Source organism: Ovis canadensis, chromosome 2 (genome assembly GCF_042477335.2).
Source record: "Ovis canadensis isolate MfBH-ARS-UI-01 breed Bighorn chromosome 2, ARS-UI_OviCan_v2, whole genome shotgun sequence".
NCBI lineage: Eukaryota > Metazoa > Chordata > Mammalia > Artiodactyla > Bovidae > Ovis > Ovis canadensis.
In genome coordinates, this window is record NC_091246.1 from 43405786 (window position 1) to 43429388 (window position 23603).

A 23603-nucleotide genomic window follows, 5' to 3' on the forward strand; every position below is an offset into this window, starting at 1 on the left:
TCAGATTTCTTCCAACTCCTTAAATCTTTCATGAAGGGGAAAAAAAAAAAAAAAAAAACTATTGAGGGGCAGCTGTTAAAGCTTCCTCACAGAATTGTTGTGAAGAATGAAGCTGGTGTATCTCCACAGGCCACCATCTTTTGTGGGTACAGAAGATCAGTGAGCCGGATGCCTCCAGCAATCCCCACACAACACTCTTAACCAGGACCACCCGCCCCCGCAAATTGTCATTACTGTCAAGTTCCCTCCATGGGCTTCTAGACCAAACCCATCTCACCTCAGAGCTGGCTGTGTGTGTTAGTCGCTCAGTCGTGTCCTACTCTTTGTGACCCTATGGACTGCAGACCGCCAGGTTTCTCTGTCCATGGGATTTTCCAGACAGGAAGACTGGAGTGGGTTGCCACTCCAGGGGAACTTCCTGACCCAGAGATCGAACCCAGGTCTCCTGCATGACCTCTAAAATGCCAAGGAGGGTTGTCCAGGTTGATTCCAAGGATGAACAGTCCATCTCTTGTGGGGTGCCCCAAAACAGAAAGCAATTGGAAGCCCTTGAGGAAGTTATCATTCAGGAGCAATCTCACCAGGGTAGGCTCTCTACATGGGTGCATGGTGTGACTTGAGGAATGCCAGCTGTTCTCTGTACCCCAAGCTTCCAAATCCTTGTCACTGGGTCTGACATCCCACAGTCAGACCTCAGCCCATCAACGTATCTGAGTTCCTATCATTTTCCAGGCACCATGCTTAACAATGGGCTAACTTCCTCTGGGTTACACACTACCCTCTTCTAAGCATTTTCTGATAAAAAAGACAAATCTTGTCTGAAATGGTAAGGCATTAACTCACCAGCACCCTAGTTTGAAATAATTGGGGGCTTCTTTATTTTTTTAACTTTTTATTTTATATTGGAGTGGAGCCAATCAATAATGTTGTGATATTAATAGTTTCAGGTAGACAGCAAAGGGAATTAGCCATACACATACATGTATCCATTCTCCCCCAAATAAAGGCTTCTTTCTTATAAGACAGCAGAGAAGTACTGGATATCTTTAGTAAAAAGGAGCTCAAGTTCCTAGGGCAGAGGTGACTAAGGAATAAGACAGAGTTCCAACCTGGCCTTTTTCTGTGATGGATTTGTAGGGCCAAGTCCCTCCTCCCTCCACTCTTTCACCAAGACAAACACACTCGTTGCCCCCACAAGCAGCAGCAATCCCAGAGGTAAGCAGAGAGGAATGGGTGGCCTTGGCCCTGCTGCAGAGCCGCGGGCCTGCCTCTCACCATCTCCAGGGTGAAGATGCCCTGAGCCAGTGCCTACTCGTTCCCCAACAAGTCCAAGGCTTCCAGTTCAGGTAATTAGGCCCTTGGCAAACTCACCTGAGCCCGCCAATAAACTGAGACAATCACCCTCAGCCCCTGTTCAGGAGGCAGAAAGGCGAGAAAATGGGAGGGAAGGGAATTTTTTTTTTCTATGCTGAATTCAAGACAGAGCAAGCAGAAGGGAGAATGCTGTTAGTCTCTAAGGGGCCACTCCATACCTTCTACCCCAACTCTAATAGGCAGGGTTGCCCGTGCCCACCATAGATCCCTGGCCTCTGTTTGCCACCTTCATCCAGATTGACAGGGGTCAACTGTGTGGGCTGAAATCAGACCAGCACTCAGGCAGTGAGGACCCATGCTTGCGGAGGTGGGCTTTCCCCAGCATGGATCCTTCCAGGATCCCCCACCCCATCCTGAAGCCACAGCCATCCTCTATAACATGTCTAGAAGGATGCTCCAGAGTGTTAAAGAGCAACTGAATGACTGCTTGGTATTCTACTTTATGTCATCACCAGCTACCAAGGGCTCCATCCTTGTCTGGGTTCTCACAGAGTAGGGACCATTCCTTAACCATCTCTGTGATGATGTAAAGCTCACACATGAAAACTTCCTATATATGATCACACTGATATGTGTGATGAAGGGTATGGGGTTTCCTACCTGGCCCTTTTTACTCCCTGTGTCAACTACACTCACCCTTAAGATACACAAGGGGAATGGGCTTTTCTGTCACATGGTAGGGTGGGGGAAAATAGAGTTTACCAATAATAATTGCCATTTATTGAGTGCTGCTACTGATCTAGCCAAAGTGTTCTATGACGTTATCTAATTTAGTTCTTCCTAAGGGACTGTTGTTGTTGTTGTTCAGTTGCTAAGTCCTGACTCTTTTGCGACCCCATGGACTGTAGCCCACCAGGCTCCTCATCCATGGGATTTCCCGAGCAGGAATACTGGAGTGGGTTGCCATTTCCTTCTCAAAGGGATCTTCCCAACCCAAGGAACAGAACCCCCATCTCCTCCATTGACAGGTGGATTCTTTATGGTGAGCCACTAGGGGACACCTTCTTAAGGGGTAGGTACTATTATTATCCCAATTTACAGACAAGAAAACTGAGACCCAGAAAGAGATTCAGAAATTTGCCCAAGATCACACTAAAGTTTTAATGAATACTTATTTAATTGAAGGCTCCCATTCTAGGTCACAGACAAGCAGGAAGAAGGGGACGGGCATTTTGCTCAAAAAAAGACTCCTACCCATTCTCACCAAGCAAGCAGGTCTGGAGCAGGCCTGCAAACTCTACTTGTTCTCCTTGTATGCAACAGGTCCCGTTGGCCTAAAAGTGTGTGCGGCCCACCTCTGGAATGGCTACACTCCTCTATGGTCTTTGGGGCCCCGGAAGCTTTCAAGAATCCCAGATTCTCCCACCGGCCTCTGCCTTTCCTAATGCGGGTGCCTTTCAAACAGGCCCAGGGTTTCCAGCTCCTCAATCTCCCTCTCCCAGGTCTCAACGAGGGTGGCGGTTGCATCATGGTAGGGTCCTCCCGAGTTGAGCCGGGCGGCCGGGAGCGCTCGCACTTCCTCCCCGCCACCCCCGCGGGCTGAGCTGTGCCTCGCGCGGGGAAACATGGGCACTGCAGGCACCACTGGTTTCTGCGGCTCGCATGAAGGCCGCGAACCTCGCGGCGTCTCTTGGCCCCGGACAGGAATTCACAGAACCCCTCTCCACCTCCGGGTGCACGCGCAGCAGAAAGCGCCGCGGAGAGGCCACGGCCGGAACTGGAGCGGCCGATGCTCGCCGGGGGTCGCTGCTCCCTGCCTCTCGCCGTCTCTCCCCAGTTGCCAGGCTCCGCGGCCAGAGGCCGGAGCCGCTGGCTAATTTTTCACGCCCCCCAGACCGCCTCCCTAGGTGACGCTACAGCTTGTGTGGTTCCTTTAAAGGCTGCGGGTTCCGTTCTTCTTTCCTTTTCCACTGGATGCCAAAATATGCAAATCCGGGGACCGGAATCTGCAACCAAATCGAGAAGGAGAAGGGGCGCGGCCGGCGCGTCACCGGATCCGCTCCTTGTATGGCTCTTCCCGGCTTGGCCCGCCGCCCTGCGACCCTCCCTACAGCCGCCAAGGCCCCTCCCGCGCCCAGCCCGGCTCACACTGCCGCCCACGCCCCCTGGCCGGCCAGTCGCCCCCCCACCCTCCCGCCCCGCCGCCTTGGGAGGGAGCCGGGGGCGGGAGGCTCTGCATGCCCTGATTCCGGCCGGAGCCGGGGACCGCTGCAGAACGCTCCCTCCCCGCGCCGCGCGGGCGGAGGAGAGCCCGGGGGGCGCAGAACCTCCCTGGTATAGGTGCGGGGAGCCTGGCGGGAGCGGCAGCAGGGGCGGGGGAGAGGGGACCCGCGGGCGGCGGGAATCCCTCCTTTCCTAAGCACCAGAGGAGATCCGGGGGAGACCGGGCCCTCCCACCCCTAGCTCTCCATCGAGTGAAATGGAGGGGAGGAGAGCGAGGTTGTCATCCACCCCCACGACGAGCAGCAGCTTGGGAGTTCCTCCCACACGTCCCCGGCCCGCGTGGCCCTCCTACGGAGTGAGGCCCGGGGATCCTCTCCTCCTCCTTGTCAACACTCCCACTCCCCCTGAGAAATGCACGTTCCCCCAACCCCAGCTCCCGGGCCAGGGACCGCGGGATCCACAGCGCCCACACGGCCACCGAGGAGGGAATCCTCCTACGCCGAGACGGTGTGATCTGGGGTCGTTCCCCCACGCTCCTCTCCTCTCCTCCCCCTCTCCCGCGGCCCGGCCGCGCGCGCTCCGGGAACAGGCCTCGGGGAACCTATCAGCCGCCCCCGGGATCTCTGCCTCCCCCGAGAGGTGACATCGCTCGGGGTCGGCTAACAGGCGGCCCTCGACTGCAGGGCACCCGGCACTCAGCCACGGGGACAGCCCTGTAGAAAGCCAGGGGGAGGGCAGAGACCAGGGGAGGTCGCCGCGGTGGCTCGGAGACTGTGGGTTCGGCAGACTCTTGCGGCAACTCGGTGGCGCGCCCTTCTCAGGAAGCACTACACAGCGACTGCGTCTGGGCCTGCTGGGCCCTCCTGCCATCCCGTGGTCAAAGGGGTGCTTTGGAACCATTAGGCGATTTTTGGAGGGTTTGGTACACACGTTTCCTATCCCCTCGACATCATTCCACCACCAAAATTGCACACCCTCGACCTCCCGAGGTGCGGGGTTCTCGCCTCCAGCGCAGCCGCTCTGCAGCTACCAATCTCCCCAACACTACGCTCAGCCTGGTGTCAGCTCAGGGTCAGGGGCCCAGGGAGCAGCAGGAATGTGGGCGGCAAACCCGAGGGAGGGAGGCACAAAAGTTCCGAGGTGCTGGACCGGAGACCCCTCGCCCGCTGGAATCCTCCTCAGAGGGACTTTGTCCCAGTCCCAGGCAAGAGGAGTCCTGGACAGGAGAGGAGCGGTGCGGGGTCAGGGTCGGAGCGCACACCTTCCGGGTTCCCCAGAAGTTCCCAGGCTGCAAAGGGACCTCTGCCGTGTGTTTTCAATCCTTTTTCTTCCTGCTGTGGGGAGAGTGTCGGAGGACACTTGCAAACCACCCCACCTCACTGCCCCCCGCCCCGCCCTGCGATCCTATAAGCGCGCTCTCTCCAAGTGCCGACACCAAATAAACACACAGGAGATTACCGCTCTTTCGACCCCGCGCTGTGAGCTTTACGCTTCACTTTCAGTTACAGCCCTCTTTCCTCTCGCCTCTCGAATTTTCTTTCCTTCTTCTCTTTTATTTCTCTTTTTTTTTAAGATCCGCGAGCGGTGCGGGCGCCGCACGTTGGCTGCGGCCCGCTTCCTGCTTTCTAATGTTCCATTGTGAGGAGCTTCCATTGTGACGTCGCGCCCCTTCGGCTGGGCTTTGTCTGTCCATATATGGGCAGCTACGTCACGGAGCTTTCCCGGGGCTCAGATAAATAGGCTGGTGGAGTTCCCTGGCTGGGAGCTTTTGGGCAGCAGTGAGCTTGCTAGGAAGCGGCGGGGCTGGTGCTGGCGGTAGCAGCGGCAGCGGCAGCGGCAGAGGCGGCTGGCAGAGGCAGTGGCGGCGGTGGCGGTGGCGGATCGGGGGGCGGGGGGGCCGCGGGCGCGTGTCTGTTGGTGATATCAATACTGAGGCCGCGTGCGACCCCCTTGGACCGAGATCTCCCCACCCCACCCGAACCCAGCCCCCACCCACCTCGCGCACACGCCTCCCCGCCCCCCCCCCCAACACCACCACGACCCAGCCTCCTACCACGGCGCCAGCTGAGGCATCCAAGAGGATTACCCACCCTTTACCCTCTCCCCCACCCACCCCTCAAAAAAGAGAAGATCCCTTCCCCAGGCCCACCCCTTCCCCTCTTCCCTCCCCCCTCCCCCCGAACTTTCCCTCTCGCATGCTTTTCCCCTGCACCACCGATCGCCTCTCGGATGCCGCTTGCCTGGAAGCTGCGTTAGGAGCGAGCGGCGGCGGCGGCGGCGGCAGCTCGGGAGTGCTATGACCGGCAAACTCGCCGAGAAGCTGCCGGTGACCATGAGCAGTTTGCTAAACCAACTGCCTGACAATCTGTACCCCGAGGAGATCCCCAGCGCGCTCAACCTCTTTTCTGGCAGCAGCGACTCGGTAGCCCATTACAATCAGATGGCTACAGGTAAGGGCGGCGGGGAGGCGGCGAGGCAGCGAGGAAGGAAAGGGAAAGAGGAAGAGGAGGAGGGAACGAGCTAGCTACGGATGGATAGATGGATGGATGGATGGAGAGATGGGGGGGTGGCCGCGCGCTGGGAATTTTCCGGGGGGCGAGTTGCTTTTCCCACCCACTCCTCCCGCCCTCCCCGATCGGGAAGGCTCGGTTGGCGACGCCACGGTAGAGGCTTCGATTCTTCCGGGTGGGGGCAGCCGCCGACCGAAGGGAGGTAGGTGCGAGCGGCTCTGGGGTTCTCCACTTAGGGGGCGCGATCGCCGGGCTGCGCGCAAGGCGTAGTGCCGTCGCCCCCTTTCCCGGGAGGAGCCCAACGTCCCTTTTCACCCGCGCTCTCCCCCCTTACTCCCTCAGCCTCCCACCCGGGATGGAGCCATGTGCGGCGTGGAGTCCCCGCGGTGGGAGAGGTACTGCGACGCTGCCTTTCCAGGGCGTTCAGCAAAGCCGTGGGGGTGTGGGGACGGCGGGGAGGGGAGAAGGTGGGGATCCACCCGCCTGGGGGCTGCCACGGGGGGCGATCCCCGGACCGAGGAGCTTGGGAAGAGCGGCCACTCCCGCCATGGAGACGCCGGCCGGTTTTCCGCCGCCCTCCACTCTCGCTAAGCTGAGGCTGGGCTTTCCCCCTCCAGCAGGAGCCGAAAGCTCCTTCAGGCCCGGAGGAGGCTGGGGCTGGGGGAGGCGGCGGGAGAGCTCCCTTTGCGGGCAGCACCCCTCTACGCGCCGAGGACAAAGCGACAGAGCGCTCCGGGTCAGCTACCCGCGCGCGGTGCGCACAGGGGGCTTCGTCGGGGCAGGAAAGGCGCGGGGTCCGGCGCGGACAGGGCTAGGGGAAGAGGGCCGAGTTGTGTGCGCTGGAGAGCGAGAGCCCGGCGCGCTCCGGGTCTGAAACTACCTGTAGCTGCAGCTACCTGCCCGCCCCACCTCGGGAATAACAACAATGCTTCTCGCTCTCGCGCCTGTGTGTGTGTGTGTGTGTGTGTGTGTGTGGTACGGGAGTGTGTGTGTACGGCGTGTGCGGTGTGTGTGCAGCAGCCACTCCACACCCCGATCCGTAGTATTTTGCTGTATCCAGGTTGCGCCCGGGAGCGCGGCACCGCCCGCTTTGCGCTGGGCGCAGCTTTCTTTCCTCTTATCCCATCCTCTGCGCACTCCACGCGGCCGCACCCTCCACACCTGGGCAAGGACCTGGGCGCCCCGGCCCGGGAGCCGACTCGGCTTCACTCACCCCTCCCCTCTCTCCCCCGCTCTCCGCAGAGAATGTGATGGACATCGGTCTGACCAACGAGAAGCCCAACCCGGAACTCTCATATTCGGGCTCCTTCCAGCCAGCCCCCGGCAACAAGACCGTGACCTACCTGGGAAAGTTCGCCTTCGACTCCCCTTCCAACTGGTGCCAGGACAACATCATTAGCCTCATGAGCGCCGGCATTTTGGGGGTGCCCCCGGCCTCTGGGGCACTCAGCACGCAGACCTCCACGGCCAGCATGGTGCAGCCGCCGCAGGGGGACGTAGAGGCCATGTATCCGGCGCTGCCCCCTTACTCTAACTGCAGTGATCTCTACTCGGAGCCTGTGTCTTTCCACGACCCCCAGGGCAACCCCGGGCTCGCCTATTCCCCCCAGGATTACCAATCGGCCAAACCGGCCTTGGACAGCAACCTCTTCCCCATGATTCCCGACTACAATCTATACCACCACCCCAACGACATGGGCTCCATGCCGGAGCACAAGCCCTTCCAGGGCATGGACCCCATCCGGGTCAACCCGCCCCCTATCACCCCGCTGGAGACCATCAAGGCATTCAAAGACAAGCAGATCCACCCGGGCTTTGGCAGCCTGCCCCAGCCGCCGCTCACGCTCAAGCCCATACGGCCTCGCAAGTACCCCAACCGACCTAGCAAGACCCCTCTCCACGAGCGGCCACACGCGTGCCCGGCGGAGGGCTGCGACCGCCGCTTCAGCCGCTCGGACGAGCTGACCCGGCATCTGCGCATCCACACGGGCCACAAGCCCTTCCAGTGCAGGATCTGCATGCGGAGCTTCAGCCGCAGCGACCACCTTACCACTCACATCCGCACGCATACGGGCGAGAAACCCTTTGCCTGCGAGTTCTGCGGGCGCAAGTTTGCGCGCAGCGACGAACGCAAGCGCCACGCCAAGATCCACCTCAAGCAAAAAGAGAAGAAAGCGGATAAGGGGGGTGCGCCTTCTGCGTCCTCGGCGGCCCCGGTGTCCCTGGCCCCTGTGGTCACCACCTGCGCCTGAGGCTCGGGCCCCCAGATCCCACTTTTCCCCTTCAGTGTCTCCCGGCTGCTCGCCTGAATGCGCAGCCGAAAAGCTAGCTACGGAGGCGCAGGGGCCGCGCCCTGGCCTCTCCATGGACGTAAGGCCCCTTGTTTCCCTTCGCTGTCCCCGTCTCCACCCTTTCACATCGGCCGACGGTCGGGGGCCAGGGCAAGAGGCGCCTTCCCCTCGCTGCCCACCCCTTAGCCAAGGCGTGGGGGCGGAAAGGTGGCGTCTAGCCCGCTTTGTTCAGTTCGGATCGTCTTGATCCAGGGGCCGCCGGGCCGGGCCAAGGACCTGCCGGGGACTGAAGGCGGGGTCCGCCCAAGCCTCGCCGGACCCAAGCACCTCACGGTTCCCCCCACGTGTCCCTCGATTCCCCCTCGAAGACCCGAGAGGGGGAGGGGGTAAGGAGCGCACCAAAGCGCAGAGCTTGCTGCCCGCCGCACGCACGCGCGCCTGCGTGCGGGGATGCGCGCGAGTGTGCGTGCTCGCGTGTGTGTATGTGTTATGTGTGCGTGTGTGTGTTTCTGTGTGTGTGCGCGCGCGCGCACGAGTGTGTGTGAGACTCTTGAGCTGAACTGGGCTGTGTCCACCCCAAACTCTTCCCCACTTCGGGTCCCCGGGCCACTAGGGAAACGTCCCAGCCTGGGGGCCTGCGCGTGGCGGGACGAGACGGTCTTCCATCTGCTCAGAAATAATGTTTCTTACAGAAATGCCTCGGATGCCGCCGCCGCGGTGCTGCTACCGCCGCTTAGGGTTTGGCCCCTCAGAATCCCTCCTTTTCTGAGCGCTTCCCTCTCAAGGCCTCAGGGCAGTTTGATTTGCGGGGAGAAGGAGCAGCCATCCTTGAACCTGCCTTCTTAGAAATGTGTTCCTCAGCCCCACTTTTAAAAATCTGAGTTTGCCCTCTGCCTTCCCCTTCCTTTCCCCTCTAAGCCTTTTCCCATCTTTTTCCAAATCTTTTTTCCAAAAAGGCAGGCCTCAACCAGCCACCCCATTTCACCATCTTTTTGTTTTCTCTCTCACGTACCCATTTCTCTTCCCGCCATTGATTGGAATGCAGCCTTTTTCCCCTCCTTTGTCATCATCCATACAACAGGTAGAATTCAAATTTAGGTAAATGGCATGTGTGTGTGTATGTATGTGTATAAATAGGTGTGTGTGTTCACACCCACATATATATATACACACACACACATATATATAACCTGCACACAGTATGTATTTCTAGCAAAATTAAATCTCTAAGGTACTTGGCAATCCAGTGCAGTGCACCGGAATAAAGAGAACTTATAGGCATATACAGCTTTAAACGATTTATTTTTTATGAAAAAATGGAACCAATGAGACTGTATCTGCCCATGTGTGTATGTGTATGTGAGTATGTATATATGCATCCATAGAAACACATAGACACACATCTGTGTCCCAATTTTCCTCAAGTTATGGGGATGTCTGCATTAATCCATGTTGATGAATGAGGCACATCTCTCCATACCCCAGTCTCACCTTCTCCCTGCCCTACCTCACCTCTTCTCAGGCACCCCCTCCTCCCCAGCCTCCTCCGCACAGGGGGAACTATTTGGATGTGGAGTAGTAGGGAAGCTGGCCTGAGACACAGCTTCCAGTGCAGTCTTGCCTGAATGTACTGTTCCCTGTTAGCGTTATTTCTCCTGGGGTCAGTAAGCTGCCCAGAGAGAAGGAAGACAGGTCTGGAGTTTACAGAATGTCTGTTTTTAAAGTCACTTTATGCGTTTCCCACTTTTTTTTTTTTTTTAAAGAAAAAAGCACCGGTTTTTTTGGTGGTGGATAAATAATACTAAAAGGAATCTAGTGAAAGGGGAGGGGGAAATCATAGAGCAAGAGGATTGTGGATTTCCAGGTACTTGGATTTTTTGTAGAAGGAGAGAGAAGTGGATGAAGTTTGTCAGGAGGGCCCATATTTTTTCAGCTGAAGGGTAAAATCTTTCTTTGCAGAGACAGTATTTTGCTGAATACTTTTTATAATGTGATGATTATTTAAAAAAACAAAACAAAAATTTTGGTCACTTCAAAGCTGGAAGGAGGAATCAGATACCCTTTAATATTTTTTCCTTGCTCCTTCTGATCTATGCATGTCACTGCATGATAATTCTGAGTTTTCCTTTGTTTTAATAAAACTGTTCTCAGACATTTAAGCTAAACTAAGAGAAAAATGACTTTGTTGCCAAAAGGTTGTGCTATCCAGATTTTTTATATGTCTGCATGTTTTAAGAGAAAAAAAGAGAAAATGCACTCTAACTTATGTGAACTGAGAGAAAAAAAAATCAGGTTTTAAACAGGAAAACCTATGGGGAATGATATTTTTTGAAAGACTTTTGTATAAAGTTGAGTACTTAGAAAAAGACAAACCAGATGTAATATATTTTGTGGATGTTTTTATTTCTTGGATTTATAGTACCTTATACTAAGGTTAAAAAAATATGCTTGATATTGTGAAAAGGTGAAATTCTTCACCAACATTTCATTTGCTCCTTTGTCACATTGTTATGCCAATATAATATAGTTAATGAAAACAGCATTTTTAAAAACTGAAATATTGAAATGGTGTCATGTTGTACCATTTGCACTGTGAGCAAATGCTAATACAGTAAATATATTGTGTTTGCTGACAATCAGCCGGCCTATAAATCTCCTTATTTTATTTCTTGTTTTCATGGCATAAAGTTTTGGTTTGGCCTGTTTTTTTTTTTTGTCTTGTTTTGTTTTTGGCTGGTAGTTGGTTTGATAGGTGGTGCTTGTGCCTGGTTTTTGTGGTTCTTTCTCTGAGACCCTTTACCGTGGAAAGGTGGAGTCTGGCGTTATTAGAAGGTGGTCAGAATTTTGTATGGGGTTCTGGTGTTTCCAGGTCCATGTTGAGTGTTTATTGTGGTTCTCAGCGAATTCCACTGTGGTTCTAAGGTTTCTCCTCCACCCTTCTGAGAGCCTCAAACTGCCAGAGAGATTAGACGAACAGATTAGATAAGCTCATGGGACTCTGGGCTGGACTCTTTCTCTCTGGTTTCCAATGGTTATTTGAGGGTAGAAGGGAAGGGAGCTCCTGGTTTAGGATCTACTTCTCTGGTGGTTACAGTGAGCACCAGAGCAGGACCCAGGGTTGGGGGGTGAGTGTCTCTGCAGCCACATTCAGTCATGCTCTAGTTGGAGTTTTTAAAGCTACTGAAAAGCAGATAGAGATTTGAGGGGGGTTCTTCAGGGTTGGCAAGATCACTAGAGAGAGGGAGAGCTCTTCTTGTGATCAGATAATTGGGAAAAATTGGGTTTAAAGGCTCTACAACGCAGTCCTACTTGGACAGGCTTCTCCAGGTCCCACTATTCATAGCGACCTGGAAAAGGGAGTCCTAGTTTTTATGAACTACCCAAGGATCCAATGCTTAGAAGAGAAAGAACCCTAGAATTTGGAGAAATACAGGGAATGTTTTCTATAACAGTAATCCCTCCCATCTTACAATTTCTATCTCCCATAGGAGTAATGCTTTCCCTACCCTCGGAGCTTTCTTCTCTGGAACCTTACTTCATCTTAACCTACTTTATTTGCCAGCCCCAGAGCTTTCACCGTTTCTCTTGAAGAGACACGTACTCTCCACTTCCTTCCTGTGTTCACATCTCCATCCTGCTCCTTATTTCCCATCGTCTATAGAATCCTTTATCCTTGAGAGGCTTGTTCTAGGACAGTCTTTGGACAGATCAGTCTCTCCCTCTCCTGCCTGCCCCCTGAAACACTCGCTTGTGTTTCTTAGCCATGCATTTTGTATCTTACCTGCCTCAGCAACATGTAGGAGCTTGTTGTACGATACAGAACTGTGTAGTGTACCATGACACTGTGACTTGGGAACAGCGCCCCACCACCTGAGGTGCCAGCCAGGCCAGCCATCCAGTGAGGGAACGACATTGCGGTGTCCCTGCTTGAAAACCATTCTATCATGCCCCCTGCCCTCCATGCAGGCCCATTAGAGTGAAAAATATGGGTGGTATTTCTGGTTGAGAGCAGACCTGGGTGGAGGCTGAGAGCAGACCTGGGTGGAGGAGGTGGGCTGTGGCTTAGAAAAGAATGTTTTTGATGTGAGAGATCAATAAAGAGAATGCAGTGTGCAATCTCTCATGTTCTCACCCACACAGCTCTAGGTCACTGGCTGCCATCTTGAATTCCCTTCTCTGGCCTCATGAAACTTGGAAACTTCCAAGCTGCAACTTTGTGTACAGCTGTAAGGAGGTATCCTTCTTTTTTAACCCAAGGAATCCAAGATGGCTGAAAGGTCCTAGTGATAGAGAATATAGTCCGTCTCCTTGCTAAACTGGATGAATCCTTCCAGATTTCCATGTGTTTTTCAAGTGAACATTATCAGAGGAAGAGAGGTCACTGGGTTTCTTCACAGTTAGGACACAGCCCTACCTGTGCCTTCTCCAGTCAAACCCGGCATTCAGAGGGACACTTCGTCAACAGTGTACTACTGGCTTGATTAATAAACTTGCTTCCCATTGGTGCATGTTACTCAACTCGACCTGGTTCAACCACTGGGCTACTTGGCAATATGGCAGCCTGCCTGGCTGGCACCAGCCCTCTGTGGTGTAATCTCTGATTCACACTTTGTAGGTAGATAAGGCTGCCCCAGATAGCATCACATCACCAACCCAACCTGCCTGAGTTTTGTAAATGTGGGGAGAGGAGATTCAACCCTGAAACTTAAGGGTGAAGTGAGGGTAGGGAAGAGGAAAGTTCTGGATGGGGCTATCATGAGAAACAATCCATGGGGGCTTTGCCAAGAAGAGGCCCGGGAGTGTGGAAACCCCTAAGTTGTTTGGGGGTGAATGAAGGGATGCCCCCCAACACACATACACACCCCTCGGAGTGGCATACTGAAAGTGATGACTCTAGAAAATTGTACTTAGTGAACTGGGATTGGGTACAAATGAGGCGATACTTTGTGAGAACCGGGGGCAGGGAATAGCTTATATTTTTATTTGGTGGTGGTGGTGAGTGAGTGAACGAGTGTGTGTGTGTCTATGTATTATTCAAAAGTATATAAAAAGGAATAGGAAGGTGGATTCTGGTGAGTGTAGGCAATAACGCGTGGCCCCTCATTCCTGATCCCCTTTTGCTAGTCCAGAATTTGCTTGCTGGAGGTGAGGGTTGTGAACTGCCTTCTCCTGGCCTCCATTGGCTCCCCTTGTGTCCTGGAACAATAAACCTGGGGAAAGTAGGAGGCCTCTGTGTATCCCAAAGACTAGAAATCATCCTGGCAAAAATCTTAACGACTAAGGGAAAATGACTTTCTAAAAGGTGCCATGGGGTTTTAAAAATAGGTCGTAATCCTAAATCTATCCCTAGTGGCTCCTTTTAGCAAACCCGCTCTTTGTGTGGGGAGGAGTGAATTCCCCAGAAGAAGGGGATGGATCTGAGTGACCCTTGGAGCCCTTTGGTCCCAGCAGCCCCTGAGACAGTCTTTAGGGCACACCATCACTCCTCCATCTGTCATCTGCGAAGGCGTGGAACATGTCTGGCCTCATCAGCTTCTCCTAGCATCCTAGCTCTTGAAATTTCACTGCTCCTTTTGCTGGAAAGTTCCCATCCATGCCAGCCATCTCTAATATTTTCCACACTGACCATTTTCACTTCCCTGCAACAACAGAGGTGGGGGCAGGGTTGGGGGCAGTCTTGTGGGGCTCTCCCCAGTTTGCACTAGAGTCTCTAATGGGTTATGCCCGGGCAGAAAGAGTGCAGGTCTTGAGCTTCCTGCATGGGATCCTTAATCCCCATTCTTCATGTGGGCTCTGGAATTGAGGTCTTCCCTGCCACCACCACCCCTGCAGGCCCCCAGGGGTACAGTGCTCCTCAGCCCCCTAATGGGCATGAAAAAACTATGTCTTCCTCTCTGACAAACATACAGGTGGTGAGAAGCAAGGTTTCTGAGCAATCTTACTAAGGAGGTAATGTAAACAGATCATGGCCACAAAGTGGCAAACAAGAATAAGAGAATACAGTGTTCTAGATGGTGCTGCCTACTCAGCAGAATATGGGGTCGCTTACTGAGATCCTGCTCCGCTCTCAAGGTCTCTGGACAAAGAACAAACATAATCTCTGGGCTTTTGGAATGTTATTCCTTGATCTCAGGCACCCCACCCTGCTCTTATGGTCTCCTCCTCCATCCATTCCTAGGGGTCTTCAAGACTCTACAACCCTCTAATGCCATCATTCCTCCAGTTATGTTCTCTTATTTGTGTGGAGCATGATCCACACAACTAGCCCTCCGAGCAGTTTCCCATGAGGCCTGCCCAGGGCCTGCCGTCATCTTCACTTTGAACTGTTCACAGTGGCATCACCTCCAACCAGAAACTGATGCTCTTTTCTGATCCAGCCAACAACAGACTTGAGTCCCCTCTGGGGTCACCCACTGGGTTTCTAGTGACAGGCTCAAGAATGCTTCCATTTCTCAGCTCCCTGGAGGAGAAGTGTCTGACACTGCTGAGGCTAGGGAGGACAGCCTAGCCCTGCATGAGGGAAGTTACCCTTATCTGCAGGCCTGCATTCTGGTCCACCTCAGGGGTTGACCACTTACCCAGAAGTCATCAGGTCCCTGTCTCCACCAAAGGGAAAGAGATTAGACAGAACTGGGCCTCCAGGAACGTTGGCTTCTTCTCAACAAAGGCTGCAAGAGCTCTGGCACTTTTACTCCTGAGCGCTTTGCTCATCCAGGTGGTCCAGGCACCCAGAGATCTTCCATTCTTCCTTGTTCCCTTTCCCCTACTGCTTAGGAAGGTCAGGCCCTCTGAGCAGGAAAGAAAATTTTCCTGCTCCTGTATGACCTTCGGGTGTTAAGGAAAGCTTACTTAGGGGCACTTGTTACTCAGGTCTCCGTCCTGAAAATTGAGAGGCAGTTTGATAACCCAGCAGCTACGCTAGCTGTGCCCCTGGGGCCCTTAACTTGTTTTGTAGTCATCATCCATCCTTGATCTGAACCCAGCTCTGCCACTTTCTTGCAGTGTGACTGTCAACAAGTTTCTTGGTCTCTCTGGACACCGCTTTCCTCCTGTCTGATCATTACTGTTGTGGGGTTCAAGTGAGGTGATGTGTACGATGCCTGACTCAGTGTGGGTGCAACACAAACGCTACTTATCTTGCTTGCTCCTTGCCCCACCCTCTTTCCCCATCCTCCAAACCCAGATGCGAGAAAAGAGGCATCTGGCTCCACCAGGGATCGGTACATGGATCCAAACACAACCAGAGGAACGTGCAGTCCTCAAAGCCACTCCCAACCCCAGCCATCCACGGGACATCTGTATTCTGAAAATGGGTCCTCTCCACCCCACCCCCGCAATCCACCCAGAGAACTCGAGTCCTGGCCCCTCTTGGCCGCAGTTGCTGCTCATTGTTGCCATTTCCTGCCCTGGTTCCTGACCCCTTCCCTGGTCCTTTTGTCTCTCTCACTTAGATGGGTGGATGTAACACCTTCCTGATCCAGTATCATCTGCAAAGTTAATTAATGTGTCATCAGGTTGTTGCCTGCTTCCTGATCCTTATCAGGGATTTAAATAAAACGCAGCAGCCCCAGCTCTTCCCGGACCATCCCTCACCCTGGATCTGAGACTTGGTCTTAGTCATCAGTCCTTGACCTCAGCCTTCTGGCCAGTTCTCAGCTTCCAGCCCCAGGGCTGTTGGTGCTGCCCCTGCCCCACCCTAGTTTGGGAACAGAAGTGCCATCCAGGGCTTTAATGACAATGATGTTCTTGAGGGAATCAGGGTTGCCAGGGCCTTTACCTCATCCCACCCCCTTGGGCAGGTTCCCCTAGGTCTGTAGAGTCATAAGGGACTTTGGAGAAAGAAATGGCAATCTGCTCCGCTATTCTCACCTGGGAAATCCCATGGACAGAGGAACATGGCGGGCTACTGTCCATGGGGTTGGACATGACTTATCGACTAAACAACAAAACAACAAAGGGACTTTGAGAGGCTATTTAGGCCAACACACTCCTTTTCAAGTGTGGAAGAGGTCATGATTTGTCCAAGATCATATATATCCAGTAAAAGCAAAGTCAGGATTTCAGATCCAGACTCTTGGCAGATGGTCTCATAAAAGGGTGCTAATTGCTTCACTTATTTAATAAATATTTGTGGAAGGATATAGCCGTGAACAAAAGAAAAAGTCCCTCTGTTCTCAAAGATTCTCTTCTCCAGGGAAGAAACGGGTAAAAAACAAACAAGGAAATATATGTTGTGTCAGATTGTGATATGTGTCACAGAGAAGAAGGGTAAGAAGAATGACAAGTGTTGGGGAGCTGATTATAATACTATATAGGGTGCAGGACTTCCCTGGTGGTCCAGTGGTAAAGAATCTGCCTTTCAATGCAGGAGATCCCTGGTTGGGGAACTAAGATCCCACATGCCAGGGGGCTTACCGAGCCCTCGCTCCACAACTAGAGAGACTGCATACTGCAATGAAAGATTCCTCTAGCTCCAACTAAGACTTGACATAGCCAAAAATAAATATATTTTTAAAATATACTGTAGGGTGGTCCAGGACAACCAAAAAGGGAAGGGACCTTTGTGCACAGATGCAGGAAATGATGGAGCTGGACACACAGGGACCTCTGGGCATTAGCTCTCCGGGCAAAGGAGATGGCAAGTGTAAAGGTCCTAATGATGGTATTCTTAGAGTATTAAAGGAATCACATGGAGCCAGAGTGACTGGAAAGAAGCCAGGGAAGGAGTCAGCCATAGGAAGAAGTCAGAGAGGTAGTGTGGGGACCAGATCACAGAGAAAGCAAACCCATTCTGAAAACTGATGGTCAGAGAGAGCCCCGTCCCCCCATCAAGCGTCTGGGGAGAACACTGACCTGTGCCTGGATGCCCCCTCTCTCCCCCTCTCCTTTCACCCTTCAAACCCCCTTCCTCTGCTTGGCCTCCTCACCCCCTTACTGCAGTCTTCTTTACCCTTCTTCCACATCCTCTCAGAGGCCACTGATGATTCCTAGACTCTAGATTGTCCAAGGAGAGACAGAGCTGCCTCCTTTGAGAACCACAGCCTGAAAACCCTTTCTCCTCCTGTTGCCATTTGCCTTGATGCCAAGTCCCTAATAAGATGGATGACTCTTCCTGCTATCCAACCTCAGAATGGGAATTTCCCTTGGCCTCATCTCTGAGGAACTGCTGCAAAGGCAGCCGCCTCCTTCATCTGTGGCTGGATTGGCCATGTTTCCTGCCTTGGCAAAGAGCTGGTGGATGGCCGCTTTTCTCCAGTAGGGTCATATTCTCATCCCGTCTCAGCCCTCATCTTATAAGATGGAACATTCCTGAAATCACTTCATCTGCAGTCTTCCTGGCATAAGCTCCATTTCCCTGGATTTTTGCAAATCTTGGAGCATCATTTCTATACACTCATCGGAGCAGTTTCATTCTGGAGAAGAAAAAATGTCTTCCCTTGCCTTTTTTTGGGTCTTCCACTTCATGTCTTTCCAAAAGCCCCCATCAATCTCCATCTTTCTGTGGCAACTTGGCATCATCCAGAGTTTCTTTGCATCTAATTAATTTATCCATTAATTTAGTGAAACCATATCAAAGCAGATCCAGTGCTGCCCCTTCGAGGGGAGGGGCAGCAGCAGTACAAAGACAAACAAGCCCAGGGCAAAGTTCCTGCCCTCAAGGATCTTCCATTCTGTCAAGGGCGAGGCAGACACGTAAACAGACCATGTCCGTAAATTGGGCCTCTTTTCACGTGCGCTTTCCAGGTGGCATTGGTGGTAAAGACCCTGCCTGCCAATGCAGAAGAGAGAAGAGACATGGGTTCAATCCCCTGGAGGAGGGCATGGCAACCTACTCCAGCATTCTTGCCTAGAAAATCCCACGGACAGAGGAGCCTGGTGGGCTACAGTCTACAGGCTCACAGAGTCAGACATGACTCAAGAGTCTTAGCACACATGCCGTGTGATGGTAATGCCTGATAGGAAGGCATCTAAATCAGAGTCCAGTGGGAGGTGGGAGAGGTGGGGGTGGGGTGAGGAAAGCTTCCTGGGGGAACTTAGAGCATCCTCTCCAGACCCCACAATAATAATGAAGCCCCAAAGTCACCAGGAACTTAACTACCTGTCAAGTGCTGTGCTAGATTCTTTTGTGAATTATCTCCCTGGGCTCGAGGTGAAGTGGATCTACCTGGGATGTTCACCTGGTGGCCTATGGGGCTGCTCACTCTTGTCCTTTTCCCGAAGGAGAAAGAGAACATCCTGGTGGCCCACAGGCCCCAGAAAACAACATAGCAGCTTGGCATATCTGGAGCGGGCCCAGCTGGCTTGGTGGAGGTTGTCCAACCCAGATGACACTTCCCTGTATTACATTCTGGTTGCTTCTTCCTACAGGGCAGACTTATCTGGGACTTGGGGAGGGGGTAGGATGGGGACTCCAGATTCTTCTTGGTCCATGCAGAGCATCCTTTCTGCTCTTCTCCTTAGCTGTTTCTCAGCTCAGGGCCTGAGATGGTCAGCTGGGAGCCAAGGCCACACCACGCCCTCTTTCTTCTGATGCTCAGAGTTCTGCTTCTACAATTCCAGGGGCTTTTCTGGTGGCTTAGATGATAAAGAATGTGCTTGCAATGTGGGAGACCCAGGTTCAATCCCTGGGTTGGGAAGATCCCCTGGAAGAGGGCATGGCAACCCACTCCAGTATTCTTGCCTGGAGAATCCATGGATAGAGGAGCCTGGCAGGCTACAGTTTGTGGGGTGGCAAAAGATTTGGACACTACTGAGTGACTAACACACTTCCACAATTCCAACCAGGGACAGACCTCTGCCTTCCCCCTATCAGCCCACCCACCTGCTTCTCCTTTGCTGCTGTTGGAAGAGCTCAGATCTCTCAGCCAAAAGACCAAAGGCACTCCGATAAAGTGAAAAAAAAGCCAAGTAAATTTGAGGAAAAAATTATTTATTAACGACTTGCACTTTCAGATATTTTAGAGTATTATAAGCACTGATAATTCACTATTCTTATAGAAAAAGACATATGTCAAGAAAACAAATAGAAAAATAAAATTTAACCATTGATAAGAATTGTTTAAAAAAGACCAAAGGCATAGCTTCAGCCCCAGAATTGCCTTTCTGTGTTAGACCATATGTCAACCTCATAACTTGGCTGAGTCTCTGTTTTCCCATCTGTACAATGGGGTTAATGCCCCTACTCTCCACCAGGCTGTTGAGCGGATCTGCTGCATTGTAAAATTGTGATAAAGAGCTCTTCTGTCCCAAAAGCTTGAAGAAGACTGCTGGGGGATACTTTTCTCCTTCTACAGGTGAATATTCTGGGCAGATGTTCCCAAGAGATCTAGGAGCTAGGTCTGAATTCTTCCTACTAGATCATGTGAAAAAACCACACAGGGTCCAGGTGACAAGCTCAAGCATGGTCCCTGCTTCACCATTAGAAACTGTACCTTCTGGGTCGTGGGGTGCGGAAATCTACATCCAATGAGAATCTGTATTGTCAAACCATTGTTCACCTCTGGGCCCCACTGCATCAGGAGTTAGGACATCTGGCTACTGGTATTGACTCTGAGATTAGGACAAAACTGTATGATGTTTGCAAAGTCGGTGTCCCCCTCATATCACTTCCAGCTGTGATCTTCTGGGAACGGCAGGCTGGGTCTTATGGGTCCACACAAGACCCAGGCCTCCATCTCAGCAGGGAGAGCTGAGCCAGGGCTGCGCCACTGCAGGTTGAGGGAGAGGCCTCTGCTCTTGTCCTCCTGGGCCCTAGCTTAATGATCCTGCTTCCTTCTGCTCAAAAGCTCCGGCCTCTCTCCAGCCCTGTGCTGGCTCCCTGGGGCCTCTGTTCCCTGACTATAGTTCCTTCTGGCCTGAGTCTGTACTGGGGGAGTGTTCTGGGGCTGTGATTATTTGGGGAATGTGTTTCTTAACCCTCTTCCCCATGTGGGCTTCCTAAGTCATTTCAGTCATGTCCAACTTTGTGTGACCATATGGGCTGTCGCCCACCAAGCTCCTCTGTCCATGGGATTCTCCAGGCAAGAATACTGGAGTGGGTTGCCATGCCCTCCTCCAGGGGATTTTCCCCACGAGGGATCAAGTCCGTGTCTCCTGCGTCTCCAGCATTGGCAGGCGGGTTCTTTATCCCTAGTGCCACCCAGGAAACCCTTTGTCCCCCCTTATTTGCCTGCAAAGTGTATAGAAACTGGTGTGGAGTGAGGTCCCCTGGTTTGGGGTTCCAGTCAGTCTAAATGCTCTCAGAGAGGCCTGAGATGCGTGAATGGGTCAGCCTCCCACCTGTGGACTGGAAGGCCCCAGAGAGTGGCTGGTTCCTGAGGGAGCCACTGCCTTGATGAGGGAGCAGGAGGGCTCAAGAGCTCTGCCTCTGGGTCTCCATCCTGAAGACTCACACTGCTGGGAGTCCTCCATGGCTAGATTTTTAGTCCCAAAGCCACCACCTGAGCCTCTGCCTCTGCTGCCAGGACCTCGTCCCAAGAAAGGCCTCCCAGGGAGTTCTGGAACCTCATTCCTTCTTCCGAACCCCAAAACCCAAGTGTGCTCCTCCCCATCCTCCTCCTCGGTAGGCTGCCAGCAGCCCCTCCCGGCCAGGCCGGGCCGGCACACCCTCTCTCCCTTATCTCCAACATCACCTATTTATTCTAACCCCTCACCCCACTGGAGCGTCTGCTGGGTTTCCCAACCACCCCTGGGTCAGGCCTGTGTCGGATGGGTTGAGTCATTACCTCCATCTCCTCCCCAGTCCTCCCAGGTCGCAGGGCTTGGTCTGGTTTAGCAGGCTGGGAGGGAAGACACATCCTTTCCATGAAAGTAGAAGAGGCCTCCCAGGACAAGGATTTCCCTGAGATTCAGCCTAACTTTGTCTTCCCTGGCACAGTCCCTGGTGGGCCTTCCTAGGTCACCCCCGTGAACCGCCTCCATCACCCCCTGGACCACCCAGTAGCTTGTCTGAGTATTCCTCCTGCCCATTTCCCCTGGCAGTACCTCCTCCAAGTATTCAGGGCAACTTGGACACAGCAACCAACTCAACTCTCTGGGCCTCAGATGACACATCTCTGAAATGAGGATAATGATGCCTCACCTGCCTCAGGCAGGACACTGGCCAGCCCACTTTCCAAGATCCTCTTTGGTTCTCTCAGGTCTGCTTGTTCTCTGCTCTTTCTTACCCCTGTACTGAGAACAACACCTCTTCTGCATCCATTTGGGTTTCTTAGCTCACTTTGCCCCTTGCTCTGGGGACTAGCTCTCTCCCATCCACAACCCCCTACCCTCCAGTCTCCGATGATTTTCTTATAGGAATCTCCAAATCCCATAAAATCCCTGGGAACAGGCCTCCAGACCCACCGGCCTCCCCACAGAGGCTCAGGTCACCACTTCCCTCTGCATTGCCCCCGCCTCATCTAGGGAAACCCAGAGGTTACAAAGCAAGGCCTAGTTTTCCTCTGGGAACAAGAAGAGGGTTCTGCTCTCTGTTCACACAGCATCTGGCGGGGACCTCAGCAGTCCCTTCTGTGTGCAGCCCTGGGGGCACAGCTCTTATCTTTATACGCTTGCCCTGCACACTTGCTCACAGGCGCCCCACTCCATTGTCCCCCAAGCAGTCTCTCCTGCCCTCCCTTCCCTCTTCTCGATTTCTCTCTCTGTTCTGTGCTCCAAGAACACGCCCTCCCAACCCACCAATCCTACACACGCCACTGTGCTCTACAAGCTTCAGCTCCAGAATTTCCCAGTTCTCTGCTTGCTCCTCCACCGCATCCCCTCCAACTCCACCCTCAAAAGGGTGGGCCCCAAGACAGAGACACCTCAGCTTCTCTCGGCCTGCCTTCATCAGAGGGGGTCTTTGCAGGCCCCTCAACTTTCTTTCCCCCTGAGAAAAAGCAGCTCAAGGTCCCCAGCAGCCTGGGGAAGCCCCTCCCCAGCATCTGGTAAAGGACAAGAAGGAAGAACTGTAGGTTCTTTTCCCTAAAACTCCTAGATTTTGTACCAAAATGCAGGGTGTGCTCCTGTTTGCATTTTTTTTTTTTGTTTCCTTTCTGAAAATAACCATGAAACTATCATTTCCTCCCACTGCCTTTTCCCTATCTTATTTGGATTAGCAGCACAGTTCCTGAGAGAGGTGGTTTGGAGCCACTGACAACCTTCTCTGACCTGGGTCTGGTGCACTCACAGGTGGCTTTCGAGCAGGGACTGGGTCCCACAGGTTGGAGCAAAGGAGCCCCAAGGCTGGGCACAGTGGGTCCAGGAGACCACCACACCCCACCTCCCTCCACCAAAAAACCAATCAGGGACTTTCAGGGAACTAGTTTTCTGTCCAACCTTGAGGCCTTGACCCCAATGTGGCAAATACCTGGAAGAACTCTGTCCTCTGCTGTAGCTCTTGGGTGTGGGGAAGGGGCCAGCAACTCAACCCCCACTTCTTCCCCCACTTAATCCAGGCTGACCAGATTGGAGGCTGCTGTGGTTGCAGACTCTCAAAGTAGTAAGGGGGGCAGAGGGATCAACACAGAGGCATCTATATTTATGCAAGAAGGAAAATGGGGTCCATGCTGGGGAATATATTTCTCTTTTTCTATTTCATTTTCACGCAATATACCTCCTCCAGTTCAATCATTCTGGGCACTCATACAGTTGCACGAACCAAGCCTCTAAAGATGCCGCATCCAGGGTTGTGGGAGACAGATCAGAGAGGCCCCAGGAGGAACCCTGCCACTCACTGCATCAGAGCGCCCTCAGGGTCCAGCCCCTGACTTTTCCATGGCTTGCTTGAGAAACTGGGTTTGGCCCCCTCCCCTATCCCTCAGCCCTTGCTGTGAAGAGATGCTGGCCCCAAAGGTCTGAAGTCTTCTGTGACACCTCAGAGAAGTCCAGAAGCTATGGCTTTGGTAGAAGGAGGGCAGTTAGACACAGAGGGGTTGAAGAGCTTTGTCTTGAAGGGTGCCGCAACCCAAAGGTTCTGGTTCAGCTCCCAGACTCCAGCCCTCCATGCCCGCATCCACCTGCCTTTACTTCTGGTTGAAGACCACCCTGAGGGAGGGTCCATGGGGCCCGGGAAGTTGCAGTTCCACATGAGACAAGGGGTGGGCACAGGAGGGTCTAAGACCTGTCCTGCACACAGATCTTGTCCTAGCTCTGCAGGGTTTTTTTGGGGGGTGTGCCCCCAGTTCCCTCCTCATACTCACTTAGTCTCCCTTCCCTCCCCACGTGCCTTCTTTGGGGACCCTTTCCTGATCAGTCCAGAGGTACCACTGGCCAGGACTTGGGGGGC

At 53.2% G+C, this 23603-nt stretch overlaps 1 protein-coding gene across 2 annotated transcripts; it reads left to right on the forward strand.

Moving 5' to 3' along the window:
* The first annotated feature begins 5297 nt into the window (after positions 1 to 5297).
* EGR3 (early growth response 3) lies at positions 5298 to 10977 on the forward strand. 2 transcript variants are annotated; one of them, XM_069575974.1, is made up of 3 exons: positions 5753 to 5987; positions 6390 to 6442; positions 7290 to 10977. In XM_069575974.1, exons 2-3 carry the CDS (start codon positions 6403 to 6405, stop codon positions 8297 to 8299), a joined length of 1050 nt encoding a protein of 349 aa, XP_069432075.1. In that variant the 5' UTR covers positions 5753 to 5987; positions 6390 to 6402; the 3' UTR covers positions 8300 to 10977. The 2 variants fall into 2 exon arrangements, with proteins under 2 accessions (XP_069432074.1, XP_069432075.1); XM_069575973.1 differs by lacking the exon at positions 6390 to 6442 and having other exon boundaries at positions 5298 to 5987.
* The last annotated feature ends 12626 nt before the right edge of the window (positions 10978 to 23603 follow it).

Excerpts from the sequence above, each read along its gene's own strand:
- EGR3 (XM_069575973.1), top strand. The coding sequence starts at position 5,834 with ATGACCGGCAAACTCGCCGAGAAGCTGCCGGTGACCATGAGCAGTTTG. Across the intron at positions 5,988-7,289 it reads TTACAATCAGATGGCTACAG|AGAATGTGATGGACATCGGT; the intron begins GTAAGGGCGGCG and ends CGCTCTCCGCAG.